The sequence below is a fragment of the Xyrauchen texanus genome, chromosome 38, assembly GCF_025860055.1.
Source record: "Xyrauchen texanus isolate HMW12.3.18 chromosome 38, RBS_HiC_50CHRs, whole genome shotgun sequence".
Lineage (NCBI taxonomy): Eukaryota > Metazoa > Chordata > Actinopteri > Cypriniformes > Catostomidae > Xyrauchen > Xyrauchen texanus.
Window position 1 is genome coordinate 14,540,009 of NC_068313.1, and position 15,516 is coordinate 14,555,524.

General features: G+C 37.5%; 1 protein-coding gene across 1 annotated transcript; it reads left to right on the forward strand.

Moving 5' to 3' along the window:
* Positions 1–4,067: 4,067 nt before the first annotated feature.
* LOC127631651 (F-box only protein 46-like) lies at positions 4,068–10,241 on the forward strand. The gene is made up of 2 exons (XM_052109931.1): positions 4,068–4,461; positions 7,059–10,241. Exon 2 carries the CDS (start codon positions 7,176–7,178, stop codon positions 9,186–9,188), a length of 2,013 nt encoding a protein of 670 aa, XP_051965891.1. The 5' UTR covers positions 4,068–4,461; positions 7,059–7,175; the 3' UTR covers positions 9,189–10,241.
* Positions 10,242–15,516: the final 5,275 nt, after the last annotated feature.

Consider the following 15,516-nt stretch of genomic DNA (forward strand, 5'->3'; position numbering starts at 1 on the left):
TTTTGTCTTGAATAGATTTTGTGCTTTTGTCTAATTCAGATTTTTTTTTATTTATTTAGGAAGTATTTTGTATTACCCTCTATAATAAAGCAAAAATCCTAGTCTTAAATTATTGATTATAATAACTTTTAATTAACTGTGTTTATTTATTTTACTTGTAAAGTATAATTTAGCCAATTTAATTAATTCATTTATTATCATCCATTATACATTTATACAATTTAAAAATCACAAAGAAATTTTTACTCTGCACTTTTTTCTTTAGAAACTAAGAAATTATATTTTCAATGTGTTTGGTAGCCTTTAATGTTACCATATACTGAAATCCTACTAAAGGTTAATAAAGGTCCAGATCAGAACTTGATTTCAGGTCATTTGGAAGTTGTCAAGTTGTTCCTCTATTTGAAGAATCATACACATACACTGAAGTATCTTTAGTTAAAGAGATAACTTCGTAATTAACAAAGATCAGTAATTTTGTGTCCTATATTGGCTATATGACTGAAGATGATGGAAAATATATGGATCAAATTATGTACATTAATCGATTCACAATTCATTAAATAATGCAACAATGTTTATTAATGTTGTTAATGGCAGTTTTTAATAAACATTTTACCCATTGTGGTGTTCATTAACTCACACTGTCTTTTAATCAATTTTATTTCATAGTTCCCCTCTTCACCTATGACATTTTTCATACACATACAAACAGCCAATGTCAACATTAGATGGCTTGTACTGTATTATATTAATCCTACACATTTTACTCTAATAAATATTTGAGTGGTTATTACAATTTAATTACAATGTAATTTAAGAGTACCAACAACCAAATGTGTGTTGGTTACTTAAGATGACAACAGCAACAAAAATGTTCCTGTACCTAAACAAGTTGTGATGCATTAAACATTCTCTGGAAAGAACAAGCTTTCACACCTCTTTCAGTATTTGTCAATCAATTGCACAGCACATAATCTAAATGGAACCTTACAATAAGACAATACTGCTTAATTTCATATATGGGCTTTGCATTTTAAACCATTTTAAACATTCCTTCTATTTTTCCTTTTACTATTATTCTTTCCTTCTAATGTATTTTTACTCTACCCTTATAAATATGTTTAAAACTTGTCTAAAGATGCACTTGTTCTCTGTAGCCTTTGCAACGTCATAACGGTCACTGTGTGCTGAACAGACCCTATGAGTTTATCTTTTGTGTTCATGTAAATGTCTTGTAAGTTTGCTTTTATGTACAACACTTTGGTCTACTGTAGTTTTTAAAGTGCTTTATAAATACATTTTAATGGAATTTAATTGAATACAATGTCTAAAAGCCCCCCTTTCTCTCTCGAGTACTAAGTAGAATGCCATAACACCCATGACAAAAAATCGGGACACATAAAAGAAACTCTTCATTTTGCAACATGCTGCTTAAAGTTAGAACATTTTATGTCAACTACTATATGTGAAAATGTTTATTTAGTGCCACAAAATCAGTGTAAACAAAATTGGGCCAGTGCTATGTTCAAAAGTGAATAGATGTTCAAACATCAGTGACAGCCAGGTACAACAATAAAAAAATATTAAAAATGATAATATAAACTTGAGTGCCTGATTTCACATTGTGATGCATCAACATTAATCAGCATTTATTTAAGAGTAGCCTAGATCCAAACTGATTATGACTCATTGTGCTGTTCGATTCATGTCAAGAGGAAGATATGCGTAGAACCGTTTCTGTCCGATGTGTTTATGGAAATTTGAAGTGTATATTGTAAGGCTTTCACATGTTTTGGTAAATAATTTTAATGGTGTATTAGTATTAATTGTAATTGTTTTAATATTAATGGACCACACAGTTTTAGTGCAGAGAATTTAGGTTCAAAGTTGAAGGAAATGTCACATTTTACAGCAAATATGGACAACACAGTTTAGAGTTAAACACATTTAGTGTGCAAAGTATAGAAAATCAAAATGATTAAAAAGAAATAACTTTTACCATCATTTTCACACAATGTAACATTGAAAAAATGTGTTTAGAATTACACAATACTAACTGCACTTAACCAGTTGTGTAATTTTAAATGAAAATGTGTGTACAGTAGCCTACAGCCGCTCCCTCTATGCCAACCCATTCTCAGTCCCTGCAGAAGCCATCCACGTCTGCATAATGACACCAAATGTGCCCCCTGATGTCTTCTCATTGAAGCGGTTAGAAAATCCATTGTTTTCAACGAGAAAATTTTGTCGTCATTTATCAATCTTTGAATATTATTTTGTGTGCTTAACCTCAATATTTTATAATAATTAAAAATATATAAGTGTGATTTTACATTATACAATCATATATAATATTTGACACCCCCTAACCCAGTGGTTCCCAAACTTTTTACAGTGGCGTACCCCCTTCAAACATTCAACATCCTTTCGCGTACCCCCTCTCTAACGCATAAATAAAATTCACACAAGATAATTTGAAAATATATCTGTTTAACACAATTATCTTTGTAAAACAATTCCCTTATATTAAACACAGGGCTGGACTGGTAATCTGGCATACCAGGCATTTTTCTGGTGGGCCGACGCACTAATCGGGGCGATCAGAGACAGACTGGCCATCGGTATAACGAGCGGGCTGGTGGATCGGCCACGAAACATGCCGAATGTGCCGCAATAAGCTAAAATGAGCCGCTGTGTTATGCAGAACGGACCACAAAACGGCTCCTCGATATGCAGAAAAGGACGGTGAACACTTTTTAAAGTCACATTTGACACTGTTAGCAAGGTTGAGCTCATTTGCTGAAAAAACATCATGCAACAATGTAAGAACAGGTCTCTACCCTGCGAGCAAATGTGATTGAAACTTACAAACTGCTTATGAATATGGAAAATGATTTGGTGCTGCTGAATGTTTGACACCTGTCATAAATGCTTTTGAACTTGTACCATCAGTATCAAAACTCCCTATTCATCTAACCTAAAATACAAATTACATTTTAAACTGTGAAACCTCTCACCCTATAGGGGGCACCAGAAATCCACCGGCTGCCCTTATTCGCAAGTTATTCATTATTCAAGGACACGGTGGCTTTTGCGGAACACAGACGCTTCGCGCTCACACTTTCACCTTGCCTTTCCACAGTGCCTCACAACTTTCACACCACGCCTGTGCATGTGAGGAGTCTATATTTTCCTGGGAAAACTGTCAGATGAGAGTATAATCCTATCAGCAGTCTGAACTGTCCTCTGTAGTCTTCTGATGTCTGATTTCGTAGCAGCACCAAACCAGACAGTTATTGAAGTGCAGAGGACAGACTCAATGACTGCTGTGTAGAACTGTTTCAGCAGCACCTGTGGCAGGTGGCGAAGGAAGTACGACGTCTGCTGGGCCTTTTTCACAATGGAGTCAATGTGGGTCTCCCACTTCAGGTCCTGTGAGATGGTAGTGCCCAGGAACCTGAATGACTCCACTGCTGTCACAGTGCTGTTTAGAATGGTGAGGGGGGACAATGTTGGGGTGTTCCTCATAAAGTCCACAATCATCTCCACCGTTTTGAGCATGTTCAGCTCCAGGTTGTTTTGACTGCACCAGACAGCCAGCAGTTCAACCTTCTTTCTGTATGCAGACTCATCGTCATCTCGGATGAAAATTGCAGTGAGAAGAAAGAAAGTAGCTATTCCAAGATACGGGGTTATCGGCATGAGGGGGACCTACACAATATTAGGCCGGTAATTTGAATGTTGTGGCTGATCGGTGTATAGCAGAAATTACTTGCTGTAAGTGCATTAACTGTTTTATGTAAATCTCTTTACAAGTAGGCTATGTACATTATTAGACTTAAAAATGATAATGTAAGCAGGGTATATTTTCTGTGCATAAGAGTGAACAGGACCTAATTCTGCATTTAAAATAACACTGCATCAACATGCATTGGGTTTATATTTATGTCTGTTGCTCAGATTTGACTTTTATGGGTGTAGAGACAGAGGGGGAGTCTGAACATCCATATATGGGCATACCATCAACTTTTGCTCCCCATTGGCTACAAGCGTTTTGCAGCTGCTTGTCAACAAAATGGCCTTCCTCAATTGCTATTCGAGGAACTACCAACTATTTTTTATTGTGATTAGATGGCATTGAAATTAAAGTTAAAGAATAGGGACGAGAATTTTAGCATAGTGTTTATCAACGCACTAGTGTGCTCACAGACGACGTATACCAGTGTTGATAAAGCAAGACGAATATTGGGATTTATTGCTCCTATATCGAGTTAGCTGACAAATGCTAGCAGCCTACTACCTGCAAAACCTCTGCGACCTCCGCTTTCATTTCTGTTTTTAAAGACCCACAAAGACATCTGGAGGATTGTTTGTTTAAATTCAACTATACAACCACATATTGGATATAACAGTAAAGCTGTCGGAACGAAATCAACGGAGTTCTCGTCCCAAAAGGAGGTAAGAGAAGACATAAATCTAGCAGACCTGTTAGTGTTGTAGCTTGGCTAATTAGTTATTGGTGATGATCACAAGTTGAAGGTTTGAAAACATTTAATACAGTCGAGTTACTGGAAACTTGCAGTGTGTGATTTAAAATCATATGAACGTCAGCAAGCTGGGTTTTACATTAAATGTAGACCTACATTTAGCTAAACCGTTGCTAATCACTCATTTGCATAGATATATAACAACATTAGCGTCCAATACGGTAACTTTAGTGCAAAATCTAACAGCATAAATTATCTCACTACCGATCATTAGGGCTGACAGGATTGTTAATTGAAATTGAAGCAGAGAAGTTAGTTTTCAGATGTTAAAGCTGACTAGTAGCTAGCTGCTAATGTTCTGTCAGCTTAATTGTACCAAGTCAAACGAACCTAAAGGCGCTTTTTTTGTGGCTCTTTGGTGTTTTAAGATAACGTTTTAATTTTAAGTCATCAAAGTAAAACACTAATGATGTCTTTGTTTTTGCAAGTAGACAGGTCATGGTTCAACTTGACGAGCAGCAGGCCAAATGAACCGGACGAGAGCTGGAAAAAATAAATAAAACTATTTTAACAGATGCAATACATTTCAAAATTATTCACTTTTTATGTTTTTCCCCCCTCTCTTTTCTTTTAAGGTTTTGGATTGTAAAAGTAGAACCATTTATAGAATCTGACTTTCTGGATATTTGCTGCAGTAGGGTTAGTGAGACCTGTATCACCCATAGTGTGAAGATGTGCACTTTTATTCTGGTATTTGCGGTTTCTGAACGTTTGATCCCGTTTTAATTGCACCATTTTTTTATTTCCAAACTAATAATTTATCTGTTTAGTCAATTAATACAATTGTTATTCCGAAAATATTGGATATAAACACGAGTGAATCATCTCATCGACTTGCTTGTTCTGATTAGCTTTAGGTGTAGTGTAGTGCAGTCCAGGGCCAGAAATTAAGGGGTGCTTGTGGCATGAATGCCCCAGAAATTCAAAATGTGGGGGCAAATTTTTTTTATTTTATTAATAAGATCTCATTGTTATACTATTCTAAGCCTAGTTCTACACATTATCATATAAAATATGATTTGATGTTGATTTATCCAGTTTTATGGGTATGAGGTACTTCAGATTGAGAATTTATGTATGTATGTATGTATGTATGAATGAAATAAATTGATTAATTTAAAGTATTTGAATGAAAGAACGACAGAATATGATTTAATATCTTTTGAAAGAAATGCCCTTGTACATGTAAACAATCCCCCTGAAAATTTAATCCAGGGGGCAACAGTTGCCCCTTTATGGAAAAGTTCATTTCTGACACTGGTCCAATCATCAAATCTTTGTATACGAAATACATTTTTGCCCATTGCTATGAAAATAACATAGTACTTATGTTACCCCCCCCCATAGTACTTATATTGAACCAGTTGAATGTGTCATCAATTAAAGGAAATTTATTGAAAACCACTCACGTCCATGATTGTATTATTCCAGAAGTTTAATGTTATTGCTGTTTTTTGTTTTGTTTTTTCCCTTGTTTTATCAAATAAGTTGTTTCTCTATGCATCAGTAATATATGTTGTCATCTTTCAAAAAAAGATTTTTAAATGTTGCAGGCTTAAAATAGCAACTTGAATTTTAAAAAGCAATGCACATTGGAAACAATGGAACATTGAAACACTTGATGTAAGAAGCTAGTTTATATTTTTTACCTCTGGTTATCAGTAGAAAGGAAAGAGCAGTGTGCAGGTGTTATTTGATTATGGTAAAGGCTTGAATGCTCATTTGCTTCAGATGTGAAATAAAGTCAACTGTATGTACCATATGTGTTGCATGCAGTGAGATTTGCCAGATGTGGTGTTTTACATAACCACATTCAACAAAAGGCTAAGATAACACTTGTGGAGAAGATTACAGCCAGCACCTAGTTACATACTCACGTCTGTTCATATTAGCTGGAATAATTAGTCAATTTAGTGGACTATTAAAATCCATTGACATTTCATTAATATAATTGATTGTAGCCTGTCAGCGCAACCTTATACTTTGTATATCTGGCCCTGTGCCAAAGTGCATTAGAATGGCAATATTGTTTCTGATGAGTCTTCAGATCTGTAAAAAATGGCTTGAATCTTCAAGTAGCAGTTCTGTACATGAAATGTATGCACATATTTTTAAGTTTGCAAACAATTCTGTACAATACTTTGTTGACTGTGTGTTGGAGCTGGCATGCTATATAAACTATTTCAACAACATTTGAAATCTGAAGTTGGTGTTTTTTACCCTCTTAAATTCTCTTTTTTTTAATTTTTACATTTAATTTAAACATTTTAATTATTGTTTTCATTAACATATTCTAATATGAAGCAATGTTCTGGTTGTAAAAATATGTATCACAGAAACACTACATACAAGAGAAAGCTAAATATATGTTACTAAGAGACATCCTTTTCATTGACAGACTCTTGTATCTTAATTTAATTAAACTTTTCAAAAACAAATATCAAGTTGAACAGGTATAATATGAATTATTTATTCTGAATTCTCTCTCTCTTTTTTTTTTTTTTTTAGTCCTCAGATGGAGTGATATGTCTGGCTGGAACCTGCAGACCAAAATGGGGAGAATGAGTGGTGAAGTGCAAAGTAGCTGCCCAGCATAAAGGCAGGTATGCTCCCTATGGGCTTACAATGAACCGTGACACATTTTCCCACATCCGGCTGTGGTGCCCACGCCCCTTTGGCACCTACTCCCAGAATAAGCCATACAGCAATGGTACAATACACTGCGGAACAACTACCACTCACTGCAAGGCAGATGATGCTGAGCTCACAACCATAGAGGCCAATGGAGTCAGTTATGAGCAAGATGAGGATGTTGGCACTGAAAACACCCCACCAGCTTCATCTTCTACTCTGCTGGCTCCACCACTACCTGCATCCCCATCTCCCAGTGCACAGATGGAGGATGGCAGGGTACTGCTTGATACCTGGTATGTCATCAAACCAGGCAACACCAAGGAAAAAATTGCCTTCTTTGTAGCTCACCAGTGTAATGGGGCTGGAATTCCCAGGCCGAATGCCATGAAAGTGAAGGGAAACTGGGCTACCGATTGTACCAAGGCCAAGCGCCGTCGTCGCTGTTCGTCATATGACCCTCCCAATAGAGCTCAAAATGTTGCTATTGATGTACCTTTAGAACCCAACTTGGCAGAAGATGGTGTTGGAGTTAGTGAAACAGATCTGCTCTCTGTGGCTGAAATGGTGGCCCTTGTAGAACAGCGTACAGCTTTGGCTCTACAAGGTATGGTAGCTCAAGGACAGACCTTAAGTCCTTACACAGTCCATCAAAAACCAGTGGTAATACTCTCAGAACCCCATTCAGCTGCACCAACTTCTCAAAGTGACTTTAATCAGCAGCAGCAGCAACAGCAGCAGGAATCCAGACGGGTTGCTCAGGCTGTAGCACAGTTTGAGTCGCGGCAGCAAAATCTCGACAGTACAGCTCTGCAGCCTGAGCTTAATGATTCAGAAAGAGAATACATTCACACTGGAGAGTCTGTGGGTGGTGCTCCAAGCCATGGACGAGGGGAAGTACGGATTGCTTTTCGGGTGTCGAGTCTGGACCCTCGCACCCAATCTGAGCCTGTTGGCCGCCCCAAATGCATGTTTATGAGTTGTGGGGTCGGAGGGGGGCAAGCAGGAGCCAGGGGAAAAGAAAAGATCACTTGTGACCTCTACCAGCTGGTTAGTCCTTCATCTCGAGATCCAGGTGCCCTGATGACTGGCTCATCAAAGGCTGATCCCCTTGGGGAAGGCATCAGCGACAGGTCTCCCACCACAATGTCAGATCCCAACCAAGACCCTGCCTTAGGAGAGAAGGCAGCAGGGGCTCGAGAACGGGTGACCGGCTTCCATGTCGAGGTTGTGGTCACTGGTGCTGTGGACCAATGTGTCTTCTATGGGAAGGACAGCACAGAGAATGTTCAAGAAGAGACTGTATGTTTTGCTTTGCCCAGTGGGGCCAATTCAACCGATGCCTCAGAGGACCCGCCACCTGGCCAGCTGTTCTTTATACAGTCACCAGCTAATGAAGATGAAAGTTGCTCAGGGGTAAATAGTGGGATGCGGTCTTTAGACTGTGCAAACAACAACGGGCCTGTGGGGGCCACAGTTGAGAGGCCGGACTCTCCACTGGCTATTGTGGATGATCGTTCTGATCCTCCATTGTGCCGCCTCTACCGTCATGTCTCCCATGACTTCCTTGAGATTCGCTTTCAGATCCAGCGTCTTCTGGAACCAAGGCAATATATGCTTTTGCTTCCAGATCACATAATGGTTAATATCTTCAGCTACTTGCCCACCCGATCGCTAGCAGCCCTCAAATGCACCTGCCATGACTTCAAGACCCTGATTGAGACCTATGGTGTACGTGCTACTGACTCTCGCTGGAACCAGGACCCATTGTACCGTGATGACCCCTGCAAGCAGTGCAAGCGGCAGTATGAGAGGGGAGATGTGTCGCTTTGCCGCTGGCACCCTAAACCTTACCACCATGACTTGCCTTATGGACGCTCCTATTGGATGTGTTGTCGGCGCACAGACAAGGACACGCCTGGCTGTCGAGTTGGACTACATGATAACAACTGGGTACAGCCATGTGAGCTGGTTCAAGCCCGTGCCAAAAGAGACGATGGGAGGTAAAGGATTGAGTCGGGGGATTCTCATTTCTCTCCCTGCTCTCACTCTTCTGAAACCTCAAGCCACTGTACTATTTATGGTTGAGCTCGCCTCTCCTATCTTAGCTTGTTAACCTTGCTATTATTGTCAGTATCAGTTTTTATCAGTGCACCATCCTTAATTCTCAGTACAACCTTGTGCAGACCAGTGTTATCAAATATGAAAACATGTGCTGGTTAAATGAGGTAGTCTGCTGCATGGGACTGATCTTTACATATACTTGTGAATTGGGTAGAAATTCGTATGGCTTGGCAATCTTCCAAGACCAGCTCTGAAGCTGACCCCAACCTTGCAAAGAAACTGCAGGCTAGACAGGAATTGTTTTGAGTATAATTTCAGAGGTTCTTGTCATTTAATTTGCTGTCCCTTTGGTTGAAAGCACGCAAAATGATGTCACTTTACAAATACCTGATGTCACTTTGTAATCAACAGTTTGACTGCTTGTTAGTGTGTGTGTGTGTGTGTGTGTGAATGTGAGTGAATAATATATTTTTTCTTTGACAAAAGTTTTTCCTCTCCCTCAAAATTATTTATGAAATCAACCTTTATTTCCTGACCAAACATTTTCTTTTACCTATCTCTTCGTCTGCCAGTCTGTCTGTGTGCTTGCTGGTGGAGGCAGCCTTTGCCAAAGCAGTAGTTCGCTTCATATGGCTGTGAGAACAACAAGGAACAGGACAACTCAACACCTGATTCTAGCCTTAACCCTGTTTGTTCTGCTCATTCCATCAGTCTGTGAAATCTTTCAAACAAAAACTTTGATGCTGATCCTTCTGATTTGGGAGACCGTTATAGGTTTCACTGTCAATCTGCTATTGGTAATCTTTGCCTCTAAAGTAAATAAAAGTTATTTAAAACTGGCATCTGTGTCTTCCCCATTTAAGTATTCAGAGTATTTCACATCAACAGTCAAACATTTTGAATTTGATTTATTTTCATGAGTAGTCCTGTTAAAATTTTTGTATTGAACAAAATCTACTTTGTGTATATAGAAATGTAACATGTCCTGGCTTTTAGCTAAATTGCATTTCCAGTGAGCCACTAAACACTCACATGTGCATAATAGGGATATGATTGGATAAACTGATTCTGTAGTAGGCAGAATTTGAAGATTTCAAGGAGTTTACAAAGATATTATTTGATACGGACACTGGATTCGCTCATGCATAGAAACCCCAACAATAAACAGCTACAGACATCATTACTAAAGCATTAGCATTGACTAAATTCTTCCACACTGGGTGTTCACTTATGTCAGGCAATTATTTTGATGCTTATGTCACTTCCTCCTCTGTAGGCTCTGGAGCCTGAGTGTCGTTTATGCCACAAAACCAGCCAATAATCTTCATAGTTATGTTCATCTTGGGCAGAAAGCAAAGTATCAAATTATTTATCAGTTTGAGTAATCTCAAAATACACTGAGAACATAGAGTACTGTTTAAATTACAAGGGCCATCACGATGGTGGTACCTCTAGTTAAAATGTATAACTTGTTTTGGGTACATAATTTTAACTTTCAAAGTACTGTAAGTGATTTTTTCATGGAAAGGTATGCAAAAATTGTTCCTACTATGAGAGATATTTATGAATTAAGCATCCTGAGATATCTCACCGTTCTCTGTGACAGCTCTAGACTCACAGCAAACAAAAATGTGTCCGTGGGTCCTGATGATTTCTGCCTGTCAATCATTTTGCGCATTCTCATAGTGTTTTAGTTGTAGTGAAATATTAAGGATTCATGCCATGTTTTTCATAACTGTTTTCAGTTGAGGGTGCCATTTTGCCACTTGTGTTTCCCATCCTGGGGTGACGCTTTTTTGCTTGCTGTCAGTGACAAAGATGCCTTTGATGTGAAGGGTTTTGGAGAGAGGCAGCGCGGCTAATTCAACGGCACAGCTCGTGAAAGATCCAGAATGGCAAAAAGCAGCACCTTTAAAGATCTATTGTGTACTTAAAAGTTACATTTGTATGTTTTGTTCCTCTGTATCCTTAAAGGTGCTGTAAGCGATTTTAGCTTTCTGAAGCATTCATAGCATCAATAATCTGCTTCAAATACAACATGATTGTCAATGTCTTTGGTCACATTTTTATCTACAAAGTCTACATCCGTCACAGAGATCGGTGAGATATTTCAGGACACTTATTTAATTTATATCTTTAAGGGAGTAGGAACATTCTCAGGTCACAAATACTGTATGTACCCAAAACAAGGACACCACCCCAGTGATGACCTTAAACTGTACCTTTTATGAGTGTGTCAGGTAAAACAAAACAATTGCAAAACATATCCTTTTTATATTACTGATTATATTATTGGCATCCAGAAATTTTACTCTCAAAAATACACTTTCTTACAGAAGATGATTTCCTGCAATAAATGATAATTGAGCATTATATCTTACTTTCATCCTCATCTATTACAACCTTTTCTTTGTGCTTGTCTTCCTCGTTCTTACTCTTTCCAGTCCATAATGATCCTTTCTTCTTTTGAATAGCCTAAGCTGAAGACAAGGCGATGAAGCTTGACAAAGAGAATGAGGTGAATGTAATTCCTCCCATTAGGCCTCAGAAAGCCCCCTGTGCAAAAATGGGAACCAACACTTCCAAGCTCCAAAAAGGACATATAGGTAAACCATATCGCTCATATGGTTTAATCCATGTCTTCTAAAGTTATGTGATCTGTTTTTGTTGAGAACAAACCAAAAAGTCCTTTTTGACTGTAAATCTTAACATCTTGTCTCCTTGATGATTTGAAGCTGGTTACACAACATATCGCTTCAAAAGATATGGACTAAACCAGATGAGTCAGATGGGTTACCTTTGTGCCACCTTTATGCCCTTCTTGGAGCTTGGAAGAGTTGGTCCTCAATTTGACTTGCATTGGATGGATATATTCACATCATATCTAGATAAAAATATTGTTGTGTTAAGCAGAGGAAAAAAGTTATGAGTGTGAGATAGCATTAGGTGAGTAAATAATGAGAGAATGTTCATTTTTGGTTTTATTATGCTTTAAGCTGCCAAAAAGAGTGTAGTACTCTCAGCTCTGTTTACCGTGCTTTACTGGCCTTCTGTAATAATGCCATTTGCACACTATAAGTTAAACTGTTTGACCTGCCACTATTTCACAGGCAGACCTTGGTTGTCATTCAGTATATAATTGCTTCACAGGATATAAGACATATTAAAGAAATAGAATGAATAGGAAAAGACTTTGCAAAAATCATGAGCTCTTTATCTCTAGCCCGAGGCCGAATACGAGTCAAAATGTTCGTGGTGAACAAGCTGCTGCTGGTGTTGAAGATGGATGCTAAGGAACTCATGAGAGCTGCTAACATGACTGCCACCATTAAATCCCTGACACCTAATTAGAGATTGAGTTGAAAAAGTGTGGAAAAAAGGTTGAGAATGGATTAAGTATTAAAAAGTTAGTATTTATTCTTTTACTTATTTAAATGAATGGGTTACTCAGTTTACTTGTACATTTATAAAAAAAAAAAAAACTTGCAAAGTTAAAAAGTATAGTAAAAATCTTTTGTAATTCACCTGCTGGCATGACAGAAACTACCAGTTTGGGTTAGGCAATGTTGGAGTAGCCAACCTCTGTACCACACACACTTACATTTATGCATTTGGCAGACGCTTTTATCCAAAGCGACTTACAGAGCCCTTATTACAGGGACAATCCCCCCGGAGCAACCTGGAGTTAAGTGCCTTACTCAAGAACACAATGGTGGTGGCTGTGGGGGTCGAACCAGCAACCTTCTGATTACCAGTTATGTGCTTTAGCCCACTACACCAACACCACTTCCTTACAGACAGCTGGTACCACACAACCCTCCTCATCTGACAAATGAGAGGTTTTGTTTAGTGTATCTGGTTAAAATTAAAATATTAAAATATTTTGTAGTCACCTATTACAGCTTTACATCTTTTGGGGTATGTTTTTATGTTGTTAAGAATACTATCTATCATTATATATAATTTATGTAGGTACAATTTATGTTGGTACTAATAGAATGAGTTAAACTGTTTCTTAAGGAACACAATGAGTGATATCACTTAGATATCACCACAGGAGTATGACTTTACATGAATTGTACATTGTAATTACATGTTCTGGTAAAACATTAATATTTAATCACTTACAGAATCCCATGAGGACATGGGCTCCAGCAATGATAACAAGGGTCTGGACAGTATCTGCTAAATTTAATTTATGGATTATCAACATAACAATATGACCTCTTATTAAAGGCAATTCTATGTAGAAAAAATTTCAATGTTCTCAACTTAGATGACGGTTGGAGATATGGTGGCTAATGTGTGTGTTTATTTTTTATACATGTGACAGGATTGAGTGCTGAGTGAAGGCAATCACTGCAACACAGATGTTCCATCTAAGAGCTTGCTGTATAAAACTGCTCCGGAGAACATATTAACTTAAATTCAGTAAAAAGGAGAACATTTACAGAAGGTGTGTGTAGGTATTTGTACAGTACAAAATCAGCAACTTACAATTCTTCAATAAGGTTCACAGTGATGTATTTGATATGGATATGTATTTATGCTTACAGAAACCTTTGTACCTTTCTGTCATTTCACTTTTCCTTTACAATCTAATTCTAGTACCTCCAAATCTTTTTTGGAGGTACTGTTGCATTGTAATCACCTATCAGGAAAAACAGAGATAGGGAATTATAAATAATAATTCTCCTTTCAAACACATACAGTAAAAGCCTTACTATTCAAACAAACATAATGGTCATGAACGTACCCCTTCTGTTAAATAAACAGGGACAAACACCCAGCCCAACAGCAGAACAATAAATAATGCCTGTAAATCAGAGCACAGCGTTAAAAACATCCTCATCCATAAATGACTGGAATCAAGATCTCACTGAAATGACACAATAATGAAGGATATGATATTTTATACGAATATTCAATTCCACTTGCAGCTGGCCACTGCCAATGTTGCTCGCAAAAAGAGAAGTTCCCACCTGTGTGTGTGGTGTGGGTGAAATATGAGTTAGCACATATTACGTTGTTCTAGCTGAAATACATTTAAATAGTCTCTGCATTTTTAGTATTATAAAGCATTAAAATCTTTAGATCATGTTGATACAATTTACTCTTTCCCAGTTTAAGGAAGGAACCAATATGACCAAGCAAAATATACAAAGGGTATTGTGACTTTGTTTCATGCTTTACAGGATGACATTTTGATGCCTGTATATTTTACAGTTTACTACTGCTTATATTATTTAATAATATGTATACTAACCTTCTGGAACTATGAAATTGAATTTCTAAAAAAAATGTTTTAAACAACATTTTTACTGTTAAATTACATGTATTGTCTAGTTAAACATATTGCCATTTATTTTTTTTACTGTATATGTTAAGGTAACTCCCCGTTAACCAATTAATGTTTTTTATTTCTGTAGCATTTTTACATTCTTTTACCATTAACATTATGGTAATTTTTACAGTGTATACAGTATTTAAAGAGATAGTTCACCCAAAATGGAAATTCTGTAATTTACTTACTCTTTCTGAGGAAAACAAAAGTGTTATTTGGCAGAATGATAGCCTTGTCACCATTAATTGTCATTGTGTCTTTTTTCCATACAATAAAAGTGCCTGACATCACTTTTCATGTTCCACAGGAGAAATAAAGGTTGCAACAACATGATGAGTTAATGTTGGCAGAATTCCCATTTTGGAATGAACTATCCCTTTAAATGACAAACAAACCTCTAAAAAAACCAGAATGAAAAATTCAAGGCTCATAGGCCACCACACCATGGTCTGACCTGCAAGGAAGTAACTAACCCCCTACTGTGCCACGATTTGTCCTAAACGTAGACTAAGACAAAGTGAAAAGCTTCGATTGAATTTGAAAGCAGTTTTACCATTGTCAACGGCCAAATTTTGTAACAGATGTCTAAGTACATTCATTGAACCATTCATAAACAATTCTACATCACTTCAACAGACACGAAAACATTTTCACTAACCCACATTCCTACTGCAATAATCACCACAAAATAGAAAATGATCACACTGACGTCAGCTGGATTGTTGATGGTTACATGACTCTCTGTACAGTTTTCCCTTTTTCAAGACAGGCAGACACAACGCTGATTTCATTTATGAGATGACAGGACTTGTTTGCAACTCCAGGGCTGAAGGATATTTTTCTCTTTACAGGATTTGAGGGTAAAATCCATGATCTTTGCCAACATGAAAAAAGGCTGATGAAGGTAATTTTCATCAGCCGTACATG